This window comes from Pieris brassicae, chromosome 2, assembly GCF_905147105.1.
Source record: "Pieris brassicae chromosome 2, ilPieBrab1.1, whole genome shotgun sequence".
Classification (NCBI taxonomy): Eukaryota; Metazoa; Arthropoda; class Insecta; order Lepidoptera; family Pieridae; genus Pieris; species Pieris brassicae.
In genome coordinates, this window is record NC_059666.1 from 8,396,067 (window position 1) to 8,420,812 (window position 24,746).

General features: G+C 34.2%; 1 protein-coding gene across 5 annotated transcripts in view; it reads right to left on the reverse strand.

The window, feature by feature from the left end:
- The window catches only part of LOC123720802 (E3 ubiquitin-protein ligase HECW2), a 72,368-nt gene that overhangs the window by 24,882 nt on the left and 22,740 nt on the right, over nucleotides 1-24,746 (reverse strand). For 4 of the 5 annotated variants that reach the window (XM_045677565.1, XM_045677564.1, XM_045677567.1 and 1 more), the window contains 8 exons: nucleotides 13,158-13,259; nucleotides 10,966-13,068; nucleotides 10,743-10,887; nucleotides 10,444-10,612; nucleotides 9,750-9,935; nucleotides 9,192-9,317; nucleotides 7,590-7,679; nucleotides 6,843-7,003 (listed from right to left, as the gene is read on the reverse strand). In XM_045677565.1, the coding sequence (XP_045533521.1) occupies nucleotides 6,843-7,003; nucleotides 7,590-7,679; nucleotides 9,192-9,317; nucleotides 9,750-9,935; nucleotides 10,444-10,612; nucleotides 10,743-10,887; nucleotides 10,966-13,068; nucleotides 13,158-13,259 (3,082 nt within the window). The remainder of the gene's footprint in view (nucleotides 1-6,842; nucleotides 7,004-7,589; nucleotides 7,680-9,191; nucleotides 9,318-9,749; nucleotides 9,936-10,443; nucleotides 10,613-10,742; nucleotides 10,888-10,965; nucleotides 13,069-13,157; nucleotides 13,260-24,746) is intronic. The other variant, XM_045677566.1, reaches the window with a different exon arrangement.

Genomic DNA, 24,746 nt, shown 5'->3' on the forward strand with positions numbered 1-24,746 from the left:
CTTTGGTAAGTTTTAAAATTTTTAGGTGAAATATTTATTTTATTTATGTAGCTTTTATAAAAATAGTACGAAACCAAATGTATATATTAACAAAGAATAACCCTAACTGTCCTACTCTTGGAAATAAAACAAATAATTTCTGTTCAACAGTCTGTTTGTGAAAAATAGATATCATATAAGTTACGGGAAAATTATGCAATCTGTTTTTCCTTACATTTTGATTTATCTTAACATTACCTATAAAATTTCTTTGAATACATCTGCAAGTACACTTTTGAAATGAAATGTATTGAAGGTGTGGGAATATTTATGATGAATACCAGTTTTTGCTCCACTAACGGGTTCAAATAACAAACGATTAAGGGATCAATAAAAAAAACGCGCTTCAATGGCATATGTCGTAATGTAGTAAGCAAAAACTAATGTTCGAAATGTAATGTTCAGTTGAGGATTCCATGGAAACCAAAGCTTATCGTGAATTTATTTTCTAAAAACAATATACAATAACAGAATTATAATTTTGTTCAGCAAATAATAATCTATAACGCAAAGCAATTATTAAACTGAGCTGAAAGTGAGTCCAGAATACCATTCCCGATATAACTCCATCCGGTGTTACATTCCTTAGAAATGGTCGGGGACAGTTACTGATACAATGTTCTAAGATCTACTTGTTAATAGCGACGTAAGTAATTCAATTATCTCGTATCACCAATGTGTCAAAAGGGAATGTTGAAACTCTACTGTTTTGAAACTTGTATATCAACTCGATTAAAAAAAACCTTTTCATAAGTATTATCACCATTCTCATCAAGGGCAGAATGTACGAGCTTTCATCAACAGGAGGGGCTCATCACAGTTTAAACCAAGTCTAGATAAACATAATACTAATGATGAGATACTTACAAATGACTAAAAGTGTCTAAATAAAGCGTCATTTGTTTCACTTGGCGAAGAACCATCGGAATTGGCTGGAAATAGACGCGCGAAAATAGCGACCTCCACAAGGAATATTTTTAAGTATTGTTTTGGATGGAATATTTGTAGGTATATGGATAATACAACGTGTTAAATTTAAGATACAGAGTAGAAAAGGTATAAATAGCACTATACCGACTTTGACAAATGCAAGATGCCAGGAATAAATACAAAACTATTTAGTTTCCACGGACTGTTGGATCAGGCAGCTACGTTGCGGACGTTAGCTATATATAATAGTAGGTTGTTAAAAAAGCACATAAATCATTTTACACACGTTTGTGAGTTGTTAAATTCGCTAAAAGTAGACAAGAACTCGTAAACATAAAACCATTGTTTAAGTCAGTTGGCGTTGCCAATTCAAAATCATGTATGAACAACGAATACAGGTCAAATATTAAAATTAACAGACTAAGTTTTGTGAAAAATTTAACCTCAAGACTCCTGAATTGTTATAAAGGGCGAACTTGAGACATGTAGTACATTTTTAAAATTGTTATTTGATATGTATAATACAATTTTCGTTTATATCCTTTGATTAATAAGAACAAACTGTTACTCGTAGATTTGTTTTAGTATGAGAAAGCAACTTTCAAAAAAAGTGTTTAAGATAAAAATGACGACATGAATTTATTAGGGAATTAAAAATGTATCTAGAATTCTGAGGTATATTTTTTTTTCAAACAGGGGATGCCACGAGCTACAGATAGTACGTAATTCATACTTGCCTTAAACACAACACAACACAGCCTATGGAACAGTTTATCAATTCTTAAAAAGGTTTTTTGTTTATAGCTCTATCATCTATGGACGGATCTGGACTTTGTATCTGTAGTCAGATTACGGAAGTTTTACATACAATTGTTTAATGTCGCTTCAATACTTCATACATTTAAATCTTTTGGTTAATCAATATATAAGAAATAAATAAATAATATTGTTATTTATTTGCAGATATTGTTATTTATGACTTGTATTACTATTTTGGTGTCGGTTCTATTTTGCTAAAAGGATTCAGTGATTAATACCAAAGAAAAACGTTTTCCACGGAAGTTTCCACATCGTATGACTCACACTTTAAACTTTATATCTCGGGCATAAAGATTATCGTTTATCAATTGACCAGATTCCGATGACGTTTGAATGTAAATCAATCTGAATTGATTTTCTTTGTTATAATTTCGTGTGAAGTTATGTCTGGTACAACTCAAGAAGTCACGATGAAAGGTGGAAGTGGTTTGAGATTTATTAGAGTTACATTGTAAATATGAAGAGCGTATTATTACACTTCCGCGTAAGAATGAGTACATAAGAACACTCATACGAAAGGATTACTTGGAACTGATGGTGGGCTAATTCAGAGACACTTTATCGTGCGAACTAAACATGCACAGACTATTCGATAGTATTTATTCATTTCCATACGTCTAGTATAAATTACTACACAACTAATGTAATGGTATGTTTATTATTCCGTTATGTTTCCATTATATCATTCGTACTCTAACCTCAAAGTCAACGTCAAAAATCATTTATTTATATAGGTAACTTACTGGTTACCGCCTGTTCTCTAATCAAGGGCGTAGTACGGAAGAGAAGAACTGGCAATAAACTCTCCGCCACTCTTTTTAATCGCCAAGTTTTTTTAAACCTAAATTATATATTAAAACAAAACTATTATACTAAAGATGGAAAACATTATATAAAATGTTTGAAACATTTGTGAAAACAATAAATATTATTAAATAGATTTAACTAAGTAATACCTCATGCATATGAGGCATAGCTTATTTAGCGCTATGGATATTCTTAAAACTCCTTTTAAGCATATTTCGCGATAGCTTAAACAAATCAAGACTTAAACAGTGGTCGTTGTATGACCGGGCAAAGGATATAACATGAAAAATAATGCTGTTTTATTTTAAAAATCAGATAAGTTAATTAAAATGCACACATTCAATGAACACGAGTTGGCAAGGCCGACGATGTGCTGATAAAGCTAAAATTATTTTAATAACAATAAATTATGAATTTGCATAACAAACATGAACATTAACAATATTCAGTTAAATAATTAAATAAAAAGCTTTTGATGCGTTATAGTTAACATTATAATATACATTAACAACTTATCGCAATATGAGTGGTACAATTTATATCATACAAGTGGTGGGCATACAATTTTTTTATTACAGAAATAATTAATACTTGTAACGAGCCAAGACCTGCTCACTCTGGCTTTTTTAGTTTTACAAGCGTGGCTATAACCTTAATCGTCAGAGTTACGCCCCGAGAGTATAGCCAGATGCAAGCGCTCTCTACAGCATAAAAAAATGGGCAATCTACTTAATGTTTTGAGGGGTAGAACAGATCGCATGGGCCTGCTTCCGGAATTGCTTTGACTGTATTCGCCTGAAAAGTATATCAAATCCCGTAGGCGTGCCCTGTTGTCTCGAATGGTTCTAACGAATTGTACTCAGCAGTCAGCGATTCAGCTTATGATCTGCTTAATCGCTTCCTCAATTCTGGAACCAGAACTGGATATATTTGTGACTGTGTTTGGGAAGACTGAAAGATGATGTTGTTTTTATTTTTTAAGTAGACATTTTTTGGTATATGTAAGTTAAAATATTGTTTGGCATATATTCTGTAAATAAATAAATAATCTTTTTTCTACGAAAGTGGTAAATTTAGAGTGGAAATAATATCCTCTATTATTTAAAGCATATTTATATTTATCTATATATATACGTTATTACCTCCGACAAAATAGTCAGTGAAGCCAAAGAATACAAAGCGGTTATCATATACAATTCTTATAGTAGGTAATCCATTTTAATAACAACTTTCTTTCAAACTAACAAGATATTCCTGATAATAAATTTATAGATAAATGATATCTGTAAGCATTTAAGTTGTCGTAACTACAGTATTTTAATAAATGCGATGCCTGTGCGGTATCTAGGACACACGAACAAAATTAATTAGGGCGTTAATAAGAAGATTTTACCACAATATTAAGGTAGTAAAATCCAAAAATTATCAAGAAATATTTATTAATTTAGATCATTAGCTATTTACGCCCGCTGCGTAAACCTAAACGCTAACATGGCGGAGTCACGCCTTTTTTTAAACAAAGGTCAATTGTATTTTACAAGCCAGAGGAAGCTTAAATAAATAATATTAATTGGTTAATTAATCTCAATAATAACCTATTATTCCCTCGTTCTAAGAAAATATATACAATTAGAGTTTTTGCAAATGTTTTAATATTCCATAATAACCAGTAGAAATATGATCTAATAACGTCAACACTAAACAATGTTGGTTACTAAATGGAATGACATTTTTTTAATTTTTTTGCAATTAACTTATACGATTTATATACGCATAACCCGTTTTTCATAATGAATAGCTATAGTTATAAAATTAAAATGTTTTAATTTTCCACAAAGCCATATTATACATGTACAAGTGTGGAGTTATAGATTTTATTAGTAGTAAATTAGTATGTGACACAACTAATTATTATTTCGCCGAAAACTAATATGGGGACATAAAGCTCTACATTCTTAGAACCGTCAGACTTTTCGAAGAAGCTCTTAAAATATTTCCACCAACCCATACCGTGTCTATTACGAATTGTACTATAATATTTTATATTGTTTAGTTAGCTTTATGATTTATAGACTAAAAAAGTTGAAAATGACATTTATTAATTAATTTGTCAAAAAATATGTTTCATAATTCACCTTCATGACTCAAAACTTGCTTGTAAACACCATGTCTTTACCTATCCAACCCTTATGCTGTTTTGGACTTTAATTACGTTGGAAATTTCGGATAGAACTATATAATTGTGTAATTAAGGAATAACAATTGCCACGTAAAAATCATTTGGTACGTCATAGGGACTGGTGTTACGCCATCTTGTCAGGAGAGAAGCGTTTTGGCGGGATTTTGAAGTTAATCATTAACTTGAATTTTTAGAGCCAATACTTAACAGAATTAAAGTTTTTATATGTACCGTACCTATAATTAGAAATGGTTTATAAAATCTTGTCAAAAAGCCTATTATATATCCCATTGTAAATAAACAAAGTTTTTAAAAACGCTAGGTGTATAGGTTTTATGGCTATTATCTTTAAAAGGTTTAAAGTACAAAGAACTAAACATCGCAATGAAACGTATATAATTTCACGTTTGTCAACGTTTACAAAAAGGAAATACCAACGGCCACCACAATATCTTCTATTTTATTAGACTTTAAATTTCACACCAATAGAGCAGCCATTTAAAGCTTAAAATACAAAATGTACTGTTATTAAATACAACAAGAGTCCAACATAAACAATAACGGGAAATTTGGCATTACGCACTAGGACCAGCTTGTAGCGGCCTGAATGTAAAACGGCAGATCAAGGGCGAGATATCACTAATATTCAGTACATGATAACATTTGAGTCTTACTGTTAGATGGTTTAATCTTTTCTGTATTCTGGATAAACTGATTATAACAATTTATAAAAGAGACTTGCTTGATATAGAAGTACATTGTCGCCGTATTCTATTTTCTTGGTTTAGTTCTTGGACCATCATCTTTCGTGTAGATTTCGATGAATTAATTGTTTTTTTTTTTAATGAAATCTTACAGTTGCCCTAAACGGCTTTGGCAGCTCAGCTCAGGATGATTTGGCCTACGTAAAATTTATTCCCGACTAGCTAGCGCAAGGGCGAGACTCCGTCCTCTACTTGGGCCGTCGCGGTGATGAATTGAATTTAGTCTACATACAATTCCGCCTACATACAATTCCGCCTACATACAATTTCTCAACCTTAGCTACTGGGGCTTTCGGTCAGCCAATCCAGAGTAAGACTGGTCGAGTATCCTCCCTTGGACTAGACACAACGCTCTTGTTAAGATACATTACCATCAAAATTTTATAATAAGAGCAAACAAATAATACATATGTAGTTCATAGAATGCTCAATCTCCACACAGGAAAATTCTCATAATAATAAAGTATCACTAGTTTTCATCAAACAAAAGTAATGTTATGCAAGAAACCGTGTTAAACTGGATTCAAGAACAAGTTAACTATGGGAACGGATCATATTCCTAGTGAACTAAAAATAGACTAACCGTCTTTGCCCTTTTTAGTTCTACCGTAAAATGTAACCAACCAAGATTCCAACCATACACCATTTAGTAAAAAAGGTTCTTGTTAATTACAATTATGCGCATTTATTATAAAAACCGAACACTGTTAACTGTAGTTAACTGCTAATTGCAGCGCCATCTTTTGGCCATTTTAAAAACCGGATTCTGTTTTAGCACAACGTAGTTCTAAACTTACAAACTAGGTGTTGCATAAATATGAAGTTGTGGTTATTTCAAAACAACTTGAATATTATGTAGATTGTATCAAAATTTTATGTTAAATATTCAAACTAAAACATCTCGTCACTAGCCTGTTTTTTAACTAAACCTCAGACGATGTTAAAACCGCCAGAGAAGGATAATACACAATTACGGATAATTAAATGTATAAAAGTATTTTTTTAAAGATATACGAGTACATATTTTATTTATTTTAAATTTCTATTGTATTATTTATGTGTTTATGTCGTTATAAACTTTTATAAGAAATCGCACTATCATGTCCTCAATATCTCGCCATAAGGCACGCGAACGTCGAAGAACGTTGCCGGATTCTTAAAATTGATAATCGATTTTCTTTAAAGATAATGCTGTATAAATATTAAACAATCTAAATTAGATTTTGCATGCATAAAAAAGTACAAAGTTGGACTGACGCTCTGCCCTTCGGCAACACATCTTCATGTGTTAGTTAATCACTTACCTGAGTAAGCAAGTAAGCTGCACATCATTCTGGTATCGTGCTAGAGCTGTTGCTCCCTCAACTCGGACTGTATTAACTTTGTCCCGTAGCGAGTTGTTGCAACCGCCACACCGTTCCCGTAGTATTGACATTATGTTTGGTTGTCTGAGAAACGCTACCACCTGTTAAAAGAAATATTTAGAATACTGTTTCAAGTCTCATAATTCTACATCCTGAAACATATATCAGGGGTTGAAGAGCGATAAATATATGTTTCACAGATAGTTTATTATGATAAGCTGTGTTATTTTGATAATTTATATCCTAAGTCTGATCTGATGATTGATTTTAATCGTACGACAAACGAACTTGCGGGACAGAAGATAACCGCAATTTTATTAGAGGATGAGTTGGCGGCTTTAGATTACGGAGTACCCTCTCTATTTAAGCACCTGTTAGTCATGTGGAAGTGTTTATGGGAAGTCATCCACTGGGATCCAGTTCGCAAGTTCGCAAAAGGAAATGCCTAGTAAAGTGAACAAAGAAAAACCAAAGACGTCCTGGTGACTAGCCAAGTATATTTACGTCTAATTTAAAATAATTATAGGGCACTCATTAATATAGTATATTTTATAAGGGAGCCCGATTTTCTGTATATGGATTAATTATTCATTTAAGAGGAAAGTTTGGTTTCGGCGACGAGAAAATTGTGCAATAAGAATTAAACGTCAGTGTAAACAGTTTTTAATATAAACTTTTAAAACTAACCTTATCATTATACGCGACAGGAATTTCTTGAGTTTGGTGTGTATATGTGTCTGAGGACGAAATTGGCGGCCGAGGTGGTGGAGTCGGCGCCTGGACAACAAAATTATTAAATGATGACGAGAAAATGACCAAATCCATTAATAATTACGAAATCTAAATGTAGATGTCAAAAAATATATATTTCATTTAACTACATTGTACATAAAATAGTAAATAAATGAATATTCAACATAATTATATTACAAATATGGCAATACCATTAAGGCATATGAGCTACGGATTTAAAGAATATTAACAACAACAAAAAATATGAATAAATTGAACAAACTTTAAAAAAACAATACATCCAATCTTTGAATGATAAACAATCTCTTAATGATAAATATAGTCAAGTTATGTATACTACTAGGGTTATATAAATAGTTCTACGTTTGAAATTAAATAATCTACTCAATTACAAAGACACAAAATAAAGAACGAATGCAAACAATAAACACAATATATCCCTTACTTATAAAATAATTTACCCTTCCTATATGAAGTTTTAGAAGATATATAGTTATATACAATCATTGTAATCGTAAGGAACAAGTTATATAATTGTATAAGTAAGGGGTGCAATATTCCTTTATTCATAAACATACATACATACATACATATCCCTTTATTCATAAACATACATAAGCCTCAGATCGCTTTTGAAATGTCACTTTGACAATATATAAATGACAAGACATTCAGCCTTATTATACGTTATGAATAGAGCGTAAACAAGAACACATAACTAGCAAAACTTATATGCACACGATGCAGGTACTTCGTGCAAAAATACCACGATGCAAACAGAAACATGCTGCCAAAAGTAATATATAATCCAACGCTATCTTTATCTTCAATGACGTAGGTTAAAAAATTAATTTAAACCACATACCATGAATACAATTAGCACACAAATATGTATAATATTTAAATCGTTAGTAATTCAAAACTCTTTTTTTTCAACGCGCCATTTACCATGGCATACATTGTTGACTTTCACCAATTGTTTGAGCATATAAGGGAATGCGATGAAAAGTTCACGAGGATTCAATGTAATGAAGAAAATTTTAATAGTAGTCATGGTAAAGGATTTGCCCGTACTCTCAATACCGATTTAAACGATGAAACCAATTATGTAGTTATCAATTGACACAAACAAATATCGCCAACCTTTGGTTTTTACAATAATTGTAACGAGAAGGCATCGATGCGTCAAGTTAGTTATCCTACTCATAGATGGCGCAATTTTTTAAAGAAATTAATAATGGTATGCTATAAAATAATATATAAGGTTATAAATGATAAAAATTAGGAGTTAGTACATAAATAAGAAGATCAAGAATGCCATCTCTTATTTTACGACAAAAATATTTATCACATAAATTGCGCCATCTGTGCTTAGCTAAGGCTAAGTTAACTTGACACAAATCGGCGCATTTTTTAAATTATAGTAAATTTTTTTTAGAATTTATAATAATTATTATGATTATTGAGTTACAAAGTATTGCATGTCTCAAAAGATTACTTTTCATGTAAAGATAACGTTAGAGTAATCCGCAACACCTGTTCGTGGTGGAGCAGGCGCCTACGCGGTGGCAACAGCGGGGAGAATGGCCCCGCTTGAGGCGCGCGAGGCAAACGAGGATCGATGAAAGTCGTACGGCGCATCACGTGGTCCACGAAGAAACACTAACGTATTGTAAAATATCAATTCGCTGGTTTTCGATAATAGACGTAGTTCGAAATTCTTTTACTAACCCCCGTTAATATATCAATATTAGATTAGCAGAATATCTATTCATAAGTAATTTTAAAATAACATTCTTTGCTTGTTGTGTAGTAATTTCTAAAGATTTATGTAGCCAAGCGAATCGGTAAACAACCGTTGAGAAGTTTCTAAAGTATAGGATAAAAACGTCGCTCAAGTAATGTTTGATATAATGACTTCCACTCGTCTATAGATAAGAGATAAATATCTATACAGATCACTAACAATATTTGATATTTTATCGTGGATAAATTGTTGATTTAACTAGTTGAGCCTCCATCAAGAAATTGAAATCTTTTGCATTGCTACAAGGTGGTCGCCTAAAAACTGTGAATCACTTTAAAAACACATACCTTTCCATTTCTGTCGATTTTTGTATCCCAGCCGAGTGGTAAGTCCCTATCAGAATCGCTGAACATATTGACCAAAGCGACAAGGTCCCGGTTATGTTGATATCGTTCGAAGGAAGCTGTGTCCCGACGAATCTTTGATATCATATGCTTTAAGGTCGAGTTACAGTTGTATAGGGACGATGCTTCCTGTAAAATAAAATTGATATCTTAATATTACCACGGAAACAAATGTATGTAAGATGCAAAAAATATGACAATTTATGATTTTACACTTTATGAACTTTCTAGGTGCGCATTTAACACTCACTGATACGGGATCATCCTAAGGGATGATGATGTTTTTCGTCACGTTGGATTAAAGAATCCAAAAAAGTCAATGGCATGCCACAGGAAGCTGATCACCTACTTGAAAATTACTACAATTAGTAAAAACTAATCACGAAACAGAAGCAGAAATTTGAGACCCACGCTAGTCATAGCGCTACTGGTTTTTTGATACAGATATTACCTCAATGTCTTACTTGGTACCATACAAAGTAAGTCAGTTATTGCAGGGGTTCTAAGGTTTTCTATTATAATTCGTAGGTGGTACATTTTGGCGGAAATGTACCACCTACGAATTATATTTATGAACATGAACACTGCCTCATATCCCATTGGTAAATGGATGTATGTCAATGTATAAAGTACTTACAGCATTCATATGCAGTATAGAGTAGAAATCTGGCCGTGCCAGAAACTCAGCCGCGGGGTGGGGTGCAGGCGGTAGTGGTGGTTCACGGGGGGAAGCTGCAGGAGGAGGAGACGAGCGGTCCTCTTCGCCTAGCTGCGTACGCGTCATCGTACGACGGATTGATTGGTATCTGGAAAAAATGGTAATTAGAATTATAAATGTGTTTGCCAAGTCTTATATTGGTACTATGTATAGTTGAAAAGTAATATTAATAAGAAAATATTAGTAAATTGTGTCTTATTATTTGTCATGAGAACTACCTTCTATCTAGCTGTCTCCTCTGAATTTCTGGAGCAGGTGACCTTGGAGAGCTTCCATTAGCTGCGGGTCTCTGCCAGGTGGTTGTCCGATTGATGTGGTCGATGTAAAAAACCCTGCCGTGGCTATCCATACGCGCTTCCCACCCTGAAATCATTGAATCTCATAAGAACCAAAACAAATAACAAACGTAAATCGTGTGTATCAGCTTAGAATGAAGCTTACCAGGAGGTAACGGTTCTTCACATTCAATAATCCCGCCAATCATATTAGCAGGAAAATCGCCAGTTAGTGCCATCTGCCGTGACGCTCTTTCTGGTATAGAAGGTAGTCTAATTCCAGCCATATGCCTTAGAGGTGTTGGTGACGCTACAGCATTGTCATTGTCATCATTGTCTTCACTTTCTTGCTGAGGTCTCCTCAATACAACATCGTCAGGTGGTCCTGCATGAACTATTGTAAAGTGATTACTGTTCATAAATTCTAAGTTTGGAGATCTTATCTCCGACGTTCTTAACTCATTAGTAAATTCAACCATTTCAAAAGTATCATGCCGATTCTCGATGCTTTGTATCGGTGGAGGATGGAGGTCTGATGGTGGAAGAGGGCGTGGCCTTCTAGCGTGATGCGTCGGAGTAGGTGGACATTGCGGTACGGCCGAGCCTGCCAGAGCTGCAACGCGGGTTAAAACCCTTGGATGAGGTCGTGCTGGACTCTCCGGATTCTCTTTAAAGTTCGTCCGGTTCGGGGAATGTTTAGGAGTAGATTCACAGCCAAGGTTCTTCAATAGGTGTCTTGGTAAACTTGAATGCCTAGGAGTAGAACTATCACACGAATATTTACGGTTCATCAATAAAGTACCCACGGTAGGCATTCCTTTACATCCTTCTTCTACAGGAGACGATGAATGCGATGAGTTACAAGAACTACCACCATTTGGGCTATTGCTTCCACTTTCCCGACTAGGGCCATCTATATGAGATGAATTAAGAAACGCTGTCATCATTGTAGGTGTATTTCCTCTCCCAGAATTTTGCCTAGTCAGAGGCTTGTGACCTTTGATGTTTATTTCTTTCTCTTCAATCTGGTTTCTATTATCGTCTTCGAAGTCAGTGCTATTACTAATATCGTTGAGAAAGGTATGTTGAGCCTTTTCTTCGGACTTTGCATGATTTGGTGTTAAATGAAAACCATCTACTACATCCTTCTCTTTTCTTGCAAAAGTTGTGGTTATATAGTTATCAGGGCCTATATCTTTTATAAACATAATATTTTTTCTACTTACACTAGGTGTACCTTCAGGTACCATATTTAATTTCTTGTCGTCTAATATTCTTGATACTTTTATAGACGATAATGTCGATTCAGATAAACTGCCTTCCGTCTCCGGTGTTGCTAATGGAGCTACGTTTTGAGTCTCTTTAATATTTGCAACCGTGGCAAGAGGATGCTGTTTTTCAGAGAAGAATTCACCGGGTTTAAAATCATTCATGTTACCTTGTAAACCAGATGAGTTGGAAATATTTTTATCAGTGAAAAACTGTTCATCCGTATCAATTAATTCAAAAGTAAAAGCATCTTCAGGTTTGCTTATTTTTTTCGGCTTCCTATGCCTTTGTACAGCAGGAGGTAAAGCATGCATTCGCTCTAACGGTTTATGTGATTGTCTTGGTGGTAAAGGCGGAACCGGCGATTTTTGGGCATCACTGGGTATATTAGCACCTTCGACATCATAAACAAATTTCATTATTTTGCAAGGATTTTGAGGCGACCAGATTTTATAATACTCTGTGTCAGGCGACGATGGTGATTCCAAACCCACATTTAAATTAGTTTTTTTCTTAACGCCATTTAACGGTTGGCCGCCTCCGGTGTCGACAGGCGGTGGACACTTCTTTTTTACGCCTGACGATGTCGGCTTACAGTCAATCGTACTGGGAGATTCACTATTTACAGGAGATTGCTTACTAAGATTACTAACTAGAGATTTACTAGAATCACAATTTGCAGGTTCGAGATTCGAGTTCCCGCGTCTATCTAAAGAACTAATTGAGCACTTATTAACATCATCGCTCAAATGCTTAATATCTTGATTTGGAGTAACGCGTTCAATTCTTGGACTATTTTCTGAATTCATTTCAAAGCTTTCATTATTGTATGAGAAGGGTGACACGTGATCCCCACTTCTTTTCCTAGAGATACCCTCCTTGAGTCGATGAGGTAACTTTTTGAGGTCGACTTTGAATCGATGAGGGAGAGAGGATGACTCAGCAACACACTCATCATCTTCACCATTGTAGTAACGAAAACAGAGGAGCTGCTCACAATCTGAAATTGAAAAAGGATGTGTTAGTGTTTCTTTTTGGAAGTTTACACGGAAATTTAATATGTATGTGTTGTCAAGCATAAATAATTACCTTCATAAGGTTGATTGGGCTCATCAAGCAGCCACATTATGTGCCCAGTGTCGCATCCGGTCGCCGGCACGAGCCTGGCGATACCGGCGATGCTTGCGGGATCTGTAAATCAATAATTGACACTGTTATCATTCTATTCATGACATAAACTAGCGTTATCATTAAACATTCTTCAAAGAAATCAACACCCGCTCCGGAAACTGTGATAAGTCAATCACCATTAATTAAAGCCCGCATCCAATTTACTGGATAGATAAAAAGACTATTTGAATTTTTTCATTATGTGTCTATTATAAATCGACAACAAAAAATCTTATAAAGATACGGCCAGCCAATATCAGAAAGAACAAAAAGTAAAAGGTTACGCACAGGTGCAGGAGACTTGCAAAAACAAACAATAAGATCGCATTGATGAAGAAACAGACCGCGGCAAACCCTTCCATTTTTTATCTGACAAAAATCGAGGCGTAGGACGCACGGTTCGGCGCAGGCGCAACACAATTTATGCGCCAGACTTAATCGCCGGATGCGGGAGTCGCCCGCACATTTATGCGAAATAATCGCAGCCACCGAATTGTCAGTTAATTGAAAAGACATGCCAATAAATTTCAGAGGAGGCAAATTAATACCGCGCTGGGCTCCGAACGGGAGCAAATTAGAATTAACATATTTTGATTGGATAAATATCGGCGCATGGTTAACATCTTCCTGCAGTTGATTAAGTATTTGGTGCGCTCGTAAATATGGGCTGGGTGGATGTTTACGTCAAACATTAAACCTTGTTCTCAAGCTCGGATATAATTTATAACAATATAATAGGTTGCGGAAATGAAGACAAAGGTATCGGAATACGTGTATACGAAATAATTATTACTCAGAATTAAAATGAACTTAATTATATCAACTAACGCAAACATATGGGGTTTTAGTCATCAGTATAACGTGACTGATTATCACCATTACTTTTTATAAGCAGTTGTTTATTTCAATCATTTGCTAGGCACATCGTTTGTTAGTTAAGCACGTATGTGCACTGAATATTATTTAATGACTGTCATTTCCCGCCTGCTGTTAGCTTAAGCCATCATAATATTATAGAGGCGGGATTAATGCTGAACTGAAACAGAGCTTTTTAAATATAAGTTAGCTTGACTTGGTAATAAAGTAATTTTTAGAGTTCAATATTTCTCGTATTACAATTTATCTTAAAAAACACAGACATTAATTAGTGGCCGTTTTCATGACGGATATTCAACAAACAAGCGAAAACTTCTTAGCAGTCCCGCCCCCCAGACGTGGTGATTAGTTAAGTGACGATGGTGATGACATACGGTGACACAGAGGGCGTGTATTTCCGGCGGTGACGTAACATCCGCACACTTCCGGAGGATACCGCAGATACAACGAGATCAACTGATGAGCTTCCGCGGGATTTTGCGGTTAACATGAAAAACGGTGGCGGGATAACGCCAATAGATTATCTTTGACGTTTAAATATAATCTGTTACCCTATTAAATGATGTATCAGAAATATATTTTTTATTTATACACAAAATTGAAATAAACAACAACTAAATTATTTTTAACAAATTCTGTTGCTAGTTCCGAATTTTTACTGATAATCCTTAAAATGAATCATTATAAGGAATACAAGAGTCCTTAACTGTGATTTTTATAAGTTTTATAATCTGTCGTGCGATGAGGAAGGAAATGGAAACTAAAATGCAAATACCCCCTTCTGCGTAGTACTGTGACACATTCAGTTAAAAACACGTAATTAAAATACCGAACTGTGAACAATGTGAACATCGACAGGAAGAGCATAGTTAAACGTCGGTCACTGTGACCCTTGTAACGCCTACGTAAAGTTTTAACCTCTTTAGAATTTATTTGTGTCGACCGGCTTCTTTGAAGTTAATAATTATAAATTTGTTACGTCAAATGTCCTATCCACAACAATTCAATATAGATGTGAGATTCGGGGCTAATCAAGCACAATTTTATTATTGACGCGGAAGTACAGAGTGGCGGTTATGCGAACTAATATAATTTTTGTTTACGCGTATAATTTATATAATATTTATTGGTATCAATACATGTCAGACTACAATATTGTAACAGCGTTGTCAACATAACTATAAAAGTTGTTCAGCACTCAGACCTCAAATCTCACGACGCTTCTGATTCCGCACAGATTAGCATACTCTAATCCGTCTAAGCCACAATCTCGTCTCGAGCGCTGACAAATGTCAAAACTTCATACAGAAAAAGAAAAAGACGGTTAGGCATCCCTTGAGCCATTCCAGAACACTAAGACTGTTAATGAATATTACCTTAGTTTAATTCATTAGTATTGTAGAAAAGTCAACATAATATTACTTAGCCATAATTATTGTATAGACTATATTGATAGATTCACTCGTTTTTGTGAATTTTATTGCAATAAACAATATAAAAAAGACAGCCCTTGAAACTGGATTTAACTTTGATTGACACACCAAAATCGAACACATTTCTAAGAGCAGACATCCTTTGTCCAGTGTCCCACTTCCAATTGACACGTCGCATTTGTTGAAAAGGAATTTATCAACAAACTATTTCCAGCACTTAAGAGCAACCGCGTTGAAATAACATTTGGACGCCAGGAAACGAGAGTTTAAAGGGGTCGAGCCGATGACAGATCCCCATTAGTGAAGTGACGATTTGACAGTTTCACTACGCGGTTACAAGACGACGATAGCAGTTCACACGATCTTCCCTCACCTATTAAGCTCTTGACGATAGATTTAACACAGGTGACTCTTGTAAACAGCAACAACATTACCGAAAGGCTTATTAAATGAGCACTTAATTGCGTTGCAGTGAATTTATTGTTTCTTGTTTTTAAAAATACAAATATTTACCGACTTTTATACCAACTTATAATAAATTTTCATTTCATTTTAAAGTCAAAAAAATATTATAAAATTTAACAACAATTACAAACAATTTTTAATTTTAATTAATTCGAAATATTTTAGTTCTTCGTATACGAAATTTAGCCATTTAATCCTGTTATGAATTAAAGTTGATCTTTGGCATAGTAATATACAATCAGTTTGGTGTAAGAACGGAGACCTGGCTATTGCACTATTTGTTTAAGGTCCTAAGGATATGTAAGGCGAGAATTGGAGAAACTGCGAGTACCAAATAACGACAATTTATTAAGAACTATATTGGAAGATATATGGAACTATAGAGAAGTATTACAATTTTAAACTTGGAATTCTTAATTCTTTTCTTAACCCATTCGCTTAGAATCTCTTAATTCAGCCAGGCCATTAAGAGACCGGTTCATTTAACGACTATAGACCACTTAACATTCAGACCGGCACCGGATATTCAGTGTTTAAAATGATATAAAACCCATTTGTGCCTTCCGAGATAAACATGTTCCAATTTTAATTAATCATCGGCAAAATAATTTCCTTTGTTAATTATTTCCTAATATCAACATCGGTCATCTGTAACCTTAAAAGATTTTAATTGGAACAAGTAGTTCCCAAGCTAGTCCAACAGCTATGTAATGTCTTATTTTCTAGGAAATTTATACCACTTTGAAGTTTAAGAAATACTCCTAAGTTCGCTTGTGACTCATTATCTGATCGCTATTCTAGAATACCTCAAATACCTGCTAAACGCACTGATTCATTACAATTGATTCATTAGCACTGTATCGATGAATGACCAATAATTTATGCAAAACTTAATTTAATGCGGACGGACGTAAACTGTTCATTGTGAGCGGAATAAAATGTATGCGATACGAGATTGTTGTATAAGTAAATTGTTTATATATATTAATTAATAAACAATGAGAAAGATGATTTCGGCCATCACATGCGCTTTTTAACATTAAAGCTTATTCTTCGCAACCTCCATTACTGAAGTTCAAGCTTGTCTTGAAAAGCCCTAAGCGTCATATCGACTTGCTGCCTTCACACTATCCTCAGCTTGTGCATTAGAATATTGAGACCCATACTTGTCTTGTCCGACTTCACTTGCCATCACTTCTGCCTACCATTGCCAACAAGTCGAGATCTATTTGGTTCTCTCCTGGCAATATGGCCAAAGCAATAATGAGCTTAACTAATCCTTATTCACAGCAGTGAATTCTCTCATTCCTGAGGTCGTAGGTTCGATGTGGAACAATGGACTTACTTTCTGTGTGCAAATGAACATTCACTCGAACGGTGAAGGAAAACATCGTGAGGAAACCGGCTTTCCTGAGACAGCGTGCGTCAGGCGCAGGAGGCTGATGCTATTTGCCTATTAGATTGTTTGCCCCGACCTAAAAATGTTGTAGCTCCACTGATTTATTAACAATCTTAATTCAACTGTAATAATAGATAACGCAAATAATGAATTAAATATTACTATCTCTTGCGTTCGGTGGCAGACAAGCTGACCTCTAGATAAGGGCTTATTATGGTAAAGCGCACCACACGCTTGCCATATACGATGAAGCTGGTTACCAAGTAGGGAACTCGAAGGAATCGCCCGTTATCACCATCTTTGGTACCGTCTGATATGGTATGCCAATAGTGCAACTTATTAGGCTTCGGAGAAATCGTTTATTTATTGTGCCGAATTTCACGACACGAAAACTGAATAGATTATTGTACCTAAATGTGGAACAAAGTTATTTATACAATTTGTACGGAGGTTAACAAATTCACTAATAATCGCTTACAGGCAACTACAAATCAATAGTTTAGCATTAAACATAAACAAAATTGACAAATATTTTTTGTTTCGCCGGTTTCATCTTTCGTTTTTCTGTTGTACATTATTACGCTGTAATGATTTAGTCTTAATGAATGTTTTCTGTTATACATTAAGGAGCAATATAAAAGATATACATTTATAAATACTAAATTAGTGTTACACTATATATAAAAGTACTCTTTTGTCTCTTTATTTCCAATTGCTGTGATGATAAGAGTACTTTAATAAACCGCTACAATTTGTTTTATTCTATATGAATGAGTTTAAGACGGGAATTGTTACAAAAGCAAAATGATCTAAGTGAAAGACGGAGGTAAACGACAATTCTATAAACCTATTCCGAATGACAAGCGTTCAAGAGTCAACAGCTCAACAGTCATTCAACCTTTCGTCTTGGATCATCTCAAGTTTAAACTTAGCGATAAAATTACCGTCAAGATAAGATATAAACTGGTTGTTTTACGTGTCCCGATTTGATTACATCAAGCTTTAATGGGAGCATTTAACTGTCAATTATCAACCCGGCACTTGATAATGTAATAAATGATGCTATTGTTGAAATGAGACGATTGCGCTTACGCAACAATCTCATTGATAAATAATGAGTATAGAATATTATTATAGGGAATATTTTATTTATGTATTTCCAAAGGATTTAAAAATGTTCAATAAATATATCTACAGAACCTGGATCTTTAGAAATTGTACAATATCCCAAATTTGGACATTGAAATAAATCTTTATTCACAATCTATGCAATCATACTTAATGCCCTATATGGGGCAGAGGGCGTCTCCAGTGAGTCCATCGTTTGGTCTTGAGCCTCGTATTTTTCCTTGCCTTGCCGGCTCTCTTTGCCTCATCTGCAACTGTACGACGCCAGTTTTGCTTGGCCACATAATCCCTTATAATCATAATAGCATAATCTCTCGTATGAGGGCCCGATGTGACTGGTATAAAAACAATTAATTTCCCTTTCCAACAGTAGGCAAAGCATTTGAATTTTTACAACATATTTGTCATGTTACATATTCTGCCTACTATACTTTCTAATATGTATACCGCCCTGTTCTAATTACCATATCCGATTGATCGGCGCGTGCTCATTGATCGTGGTGGGGGTGCCATTCATAGACGCCCGCGCACCTTGCCGGTATGACATTCCACAACACCTCGTCTGTGTTATACTTGTTTTATTATCAAAGACTACACGGTGAGTGTGACACAATATAATTTAACTATTCAATGTAACTGTAGACTATGCGAGATGATTAATACTTATAAAATACCCCGTTACGGTGTTGCGAATTCAGTTGACTTTTTAGTATAAGTTAAGATCGGCATTGTCTAGGTTTGTTCGCCATACAAATTCAAGCTTCTAAGTACTAAAATGGTAAGCTAATTTCTGAGTTTACAATCATATTGTTTGGTCATACAGCCCACAGCAGCAAACAGGTACAATATGTTAAACAGATTAGGTAATAAGGTAAATGGTATGTCAAATTGAGCAAGTATTCATATTTGCGGACACCTACATACTGGTTAGGTCCTAACGACTTATTGAAAAAGTACGAGTCAAGGAAAGCGCGAACATTTGCATGTGCTTAATGCCTACTGACTTTTATTTAATAACTGGCCGCCATCTGTGCTTATTTGAACAAAAGAATTTGAAAGGTTTTATAAAAATAAATCAGTGGCGCTACAACCTTTTTAGTCTGGGTCTCATATTTCTGTATCTGTTTCACGATTATTTGTCAATCTAATAGGCAAGTATGTGATCAGCTCCTGACAAACGCCGTCGACTTTTTTGGGTCTAAGACAAGCCGGTTTCCTCACGTTGCCTTCCTTCACCGTTCGAGAGAATGTTAATTGAGCACATAGAAGTAAGTCGATCAACCTACGACCTTAGGGATCACACGTAGAAGCCACTAGGCCAACATTAATCTTTAAAGTACGTAAAATTCAGGCGTAGAGTTTCTTCTTACTTATGCTTCTGTATGGAAATGAGAGCGTAAAAATCCTTATCTTTGTTTCATGGTCGATTACAATACATCAGCTTTTTAATTGCTCAGTACACGTTACGAGTAATAACAATGAAAGCATTAACACAGCTTTTACCAAAATGGTGAATTTCATTGAACTACTTTTCCATAAAAACCTTCTGGAGGTGTACGTAGGTTGACTTATGCACGATTATAGTAATCCTTATCTTGAATTATCATTTTATATGTATTTATTTGAATTATTTATCACTAATTTGGTGAAGAATTAAGACTTGAATAATTCAACTAGTATAATTCAAACCTACTCTCACGGAAGATCTCGCTATTTATTTAGACGAGTGGTTAAACGAGAGAAAAATATCAACTCCAAAAATGTAAACCAAAAAGTATCAAGGTACTTAAGAAATATAATAAAATAATGTAAATTTTTTTTCGTAAGATATATGTTTCGTTTCATAATAAAAACTCAATTGTATTATATTAAAGTTCAAGTTTGATTTTTAGTAAATGATTATTTAACTTGATTTAGGTTTTATGAATAATTATTAGACACTGGTCATGAAAACCATTAACCTGCACAACGCAATAAGCCTTTGAAAAGGACTAATAAAATTCCTCTTCGATAAACATTATTACTTTTATTATTACAGTTACATCGAAGTATGTCCTGTCCTACCTATTAGCAGTTAGAACTATAAAGGCTAAAATATTCTTATCTTATAATTTTTTAACTTAATAAAATACAAAAGACAGACACATAATAAATACTGTTTCACCGTAGCGAAGTCGTCCATCAAGAAAATTGTTTCTCACAAATATTATCGCATGATCTGTGGCTATTTCGGTGCCGCTATGACGTACTCATCGATTTTATTGAAGTTTCGCAATGTATCACTTGACCTACCAACATTTTTGGCCTTCATTGCCTGATCCCCTTTATTGCAATAAACCTGATGAGCTAGAAGCTTTACTAAACAACGTCGAAGTCTACATAATTGTGTAGATAAATTTGTTCAAGAACATGACGCAACCGCCACGCTTTACGGCGTAGCGTTTGATGTAAGACAATTTCCCATATAATTCATGATCACAATTTTAAAGTGATTGTAGGAAAAATGTGTATCATAAGATAAAAATTCATTCAACGTTCTTGTCTATGTGCTAATACTACGAAAACAGAATCAGGATTCCGCGAGCGGTATGCAAAAGAATTGCTGTGATCAGACAAGAGCCGGGACGAACGACCTCACTCGCTGCGGAATGAATACAAAACACCAAAATCTTGCTCGAGTTTCATGACCTTAAGTTGATACATTTCCTTAGACTTTGGAACGATCTGAAACTGAGAACCAAAATTTATACGCAAAGATTGTTGCTCTCGAGTTATTCGCTTCCAAGCTGTTTCCACTTTCATATTCTTTATTTATTTTTACGCCAGTTTCAGAAGGAAATATCTTTATATTTTCATCACTATATACTTTAACTAATTACTTTCCATTAAGTTGTTCTGCACCTACTATCGCGACTATTGAAATTCTCGCACGCACTTCCTGCTTTTGTTAAAAATTTTGGCAATCAAACTACGTGGTATCGGTCAGGTACTTTGTAGAGCCAAATTCCTTTACTTCGTAGAAAATATCTGATCTAATCTGAAGGATTTCCGCATTTGTATTTTAATATAACCATAGCTACTCGTTTCTCACGTATAGAATATTCGAGACAGCTTTTAGTGCACAACGAAATTTCGTGTGAATCAGCAAACAATGGTTTCGCAAAAAATTTCGCTGTTTGCAAACGCATTGGATTCTCTTTAATAAGTCGTTTATTTTTATCATAACATTTCGTGCTAATGATGAAGCAAGACACAATTTTGAAATTAAAATGTTTGCTGTGCGAAAATTTTAAGCAATTTATCCAGAGCACCTCTTATTGTATTTAAATTGTTTTAGTGGAATGTAATTCATTAAGTCCTACCAAAGATTAAGAACTAAAAATTTATTGTTAAATTATTCCAACTGAGTACATTTTGTATGAGATAACCGGAAATAATTTTCAATGTAAAAACCTTAATTCTTAAAATAACCTGGTAACCTTTAAGCAGATAACTGTTATGTAATATTAGTTACTTATTATTGTATATCTTGAAGATAAAGATTTATTTATTAATTTATTATTATTAATGTTACAGCTAACATACATATTATAAAACAAAACACTTAGACAATACAGAATGCCAAAACAGATTACATAGATTAACAATATATATATATAACAGAAAACAAGTAATCACATTAATGAACAAAATATGTTTAAAAAAAATTAACTAAAGAAACCTGAAATTTAACATTTGCAACAACAAATAATACTTAATATTTAAAATTACTGCTTAAACAAAATCAGAGCCTTCCCCCCTCTTCAATAACTTCCTCACTTCTTCTATGGTGAGGTGGAAAATATCAACATCTTCATAGTAGGTGTCATTAAAAAAACGATTCGATTTCGTACGAGGCACAATTTTGTGTATCTTGTCGCATAAGGAGGGATTTTAAGAGAATTTAACGACAGCAAATAGGGGCTATCTATACGCCCATTAATTATGATTGATTATTATAAAATACACGTTAAACATCTCGTGATTCACCATAACCATGAACTAAGAAACCTGAGCACACAGTTTTATATTATGTTGTGGTCTGATAAGTAGAACGTTCGGTTTTCATTTGATAAGCCTCTCTGTGGATGCGAGTAAATTGATTTATCTTTGCAGGATTCATTTCCGTTCGGCTCATGCAACGTTTGAAATATTTTATCAAATATTCATTGAAATTGCTGTTTAAATTAAAACTTTAGAGTTGCTAAATGGAATTATACACTTAACTACTTTAAATAATAAAGGTTAAAATTGCACAACCAGTTTTAAGCAGAGAGATTTTCTTTATGTGATAAATAATTTCCAAGAATTAAAGTTCAGTGGCTAATTTTAAAAATTGGAAATCGTATTACATCTGCCAACATGCGATGTCGTAAACCTATCACATTTAGGCCTTCGTGACTTCGTGACTTCGGGTAATGCATCGTATGTATCATCCTTAAAATCCTCTTGGGTGATTAAAATAACTTATTCATCCTAAATATTTATATTGAACACAAATTTATGGTATAACAGTCAAAATTTATTATTTATATTTAATTATTTTGCTTAATAGTTTAGTTTTAAATACATTATAAATAATAAAATATTCACATACTTCGCTTTATTGTTTTTGACTTTAGTTATACTTTATCCATTAAAAGTTAGAAAATTAATTTTATTTGTTTATTTATCTTCACGCCTTTATTCCAAAGGGATAGACAGTAACCACAGATCTCTACTTACTACTTTCCTTACACACTTCTCTCGCTCTACTTTCATGACATTCACCATGCATGCATTGGGCCTTCTACACGTTGTGCAGGTATGCATGACAAGGGCCAATTCATTTATTTATTAACACTTCATTGCAGAAATTAAATACAATTGACATTATTTAATGAAAACTACTGGCCACTGGCTGCCTTATCGCTTTCGAGTGATCTCTTCCAGGCAACCGGTGAGCTTTTTTTAAAACATTTTAATGTATAGGTTAGATAAGGTAAGCAAGAATACATAAGATACGATTAAAGCTTATGTAAATAGTGATCAGGACAATATTAAAAAGGACACATGAAGGAGTGCAGTGCAAAGCTGAATAAACCGAATAAACCGCTAATATGCTTCGTTATAAAACCATATATCTATGAATCCCACATAATTCATATTAAAACAGTATTACCCAAGGACGTACACGAATCACAATACAAACTAGGTTGTGATTTACATAGTGGGGGCGGAAGTCAAGTGCCGGTTGGCCGAACGTGGTCAATTATTGACGTGCCAAGGCTGAACACAGTTTTAGCTTTAACAGGGATTTGAGGGACAAAAGAAGCATCACGACGACTCATCGCGGTGAGATGAATGCTAAAAAACGTATATTTTCTAGTTGGAATAGTTTTCAAGTTTCAAGGGTAGAAACTTAAATTGTTCAGATTTTTGTTTTGAAGATTATCTCGAAATCTCACTAACACCTTTATTATTAATTCGAATGCGTGATTTATCCGTAAAATTTCTATATTATCTAGATCATGCGTTAAACGATCTACAGACATCTAGGCGCATAATTTGGCACGTCGTATCGTCACATCCGCCCTCATTGGTTGCGCAAACGCGGCCTATGGGCATTGTATGCAAAGAGTCCGAATAAGAATGTAACGGTGCGTTAGCTGTTCATGAAAAATATGAATATTGACACAATTGGGCGCATTCTTCCAAAATTTTTTTTACAATTAGTTACTTCACCAAGTCAAAAACTAAGAGTTCTATTAGTGAGTAACGCTCCTCTACAGTCCATTATGACAGTATATTTTTAAACATAAATATGACAAAAACAATTGAAGAGCTGTAGTGCAAGGGTAAGGAATAATGACAATAGCTCCTTAATAAGTTAGTATACCCCTAAGAGTCTCTTAAAGAGTCCATTAAAAAGTAAAAAGGTTTCTTCGGTTCTTCATGTGAACGAAATATGGTTATTGAATAAATTAACAATGTAACCGTAATTAAACGTGGCCAGAAAATTATCTATTACATCCAAGTATCTGTTTAAAAAAGATTGATAACAAAAAGAAAATATGATGCATAATGCAACTTCTTAAAAAAAATCTATGGAAAAATCGGATACGCGCAGACAAATATTTACAGACCAGTCGGCAAACACGGCAGCGCTTTGAAAGCACGTACAGTTTA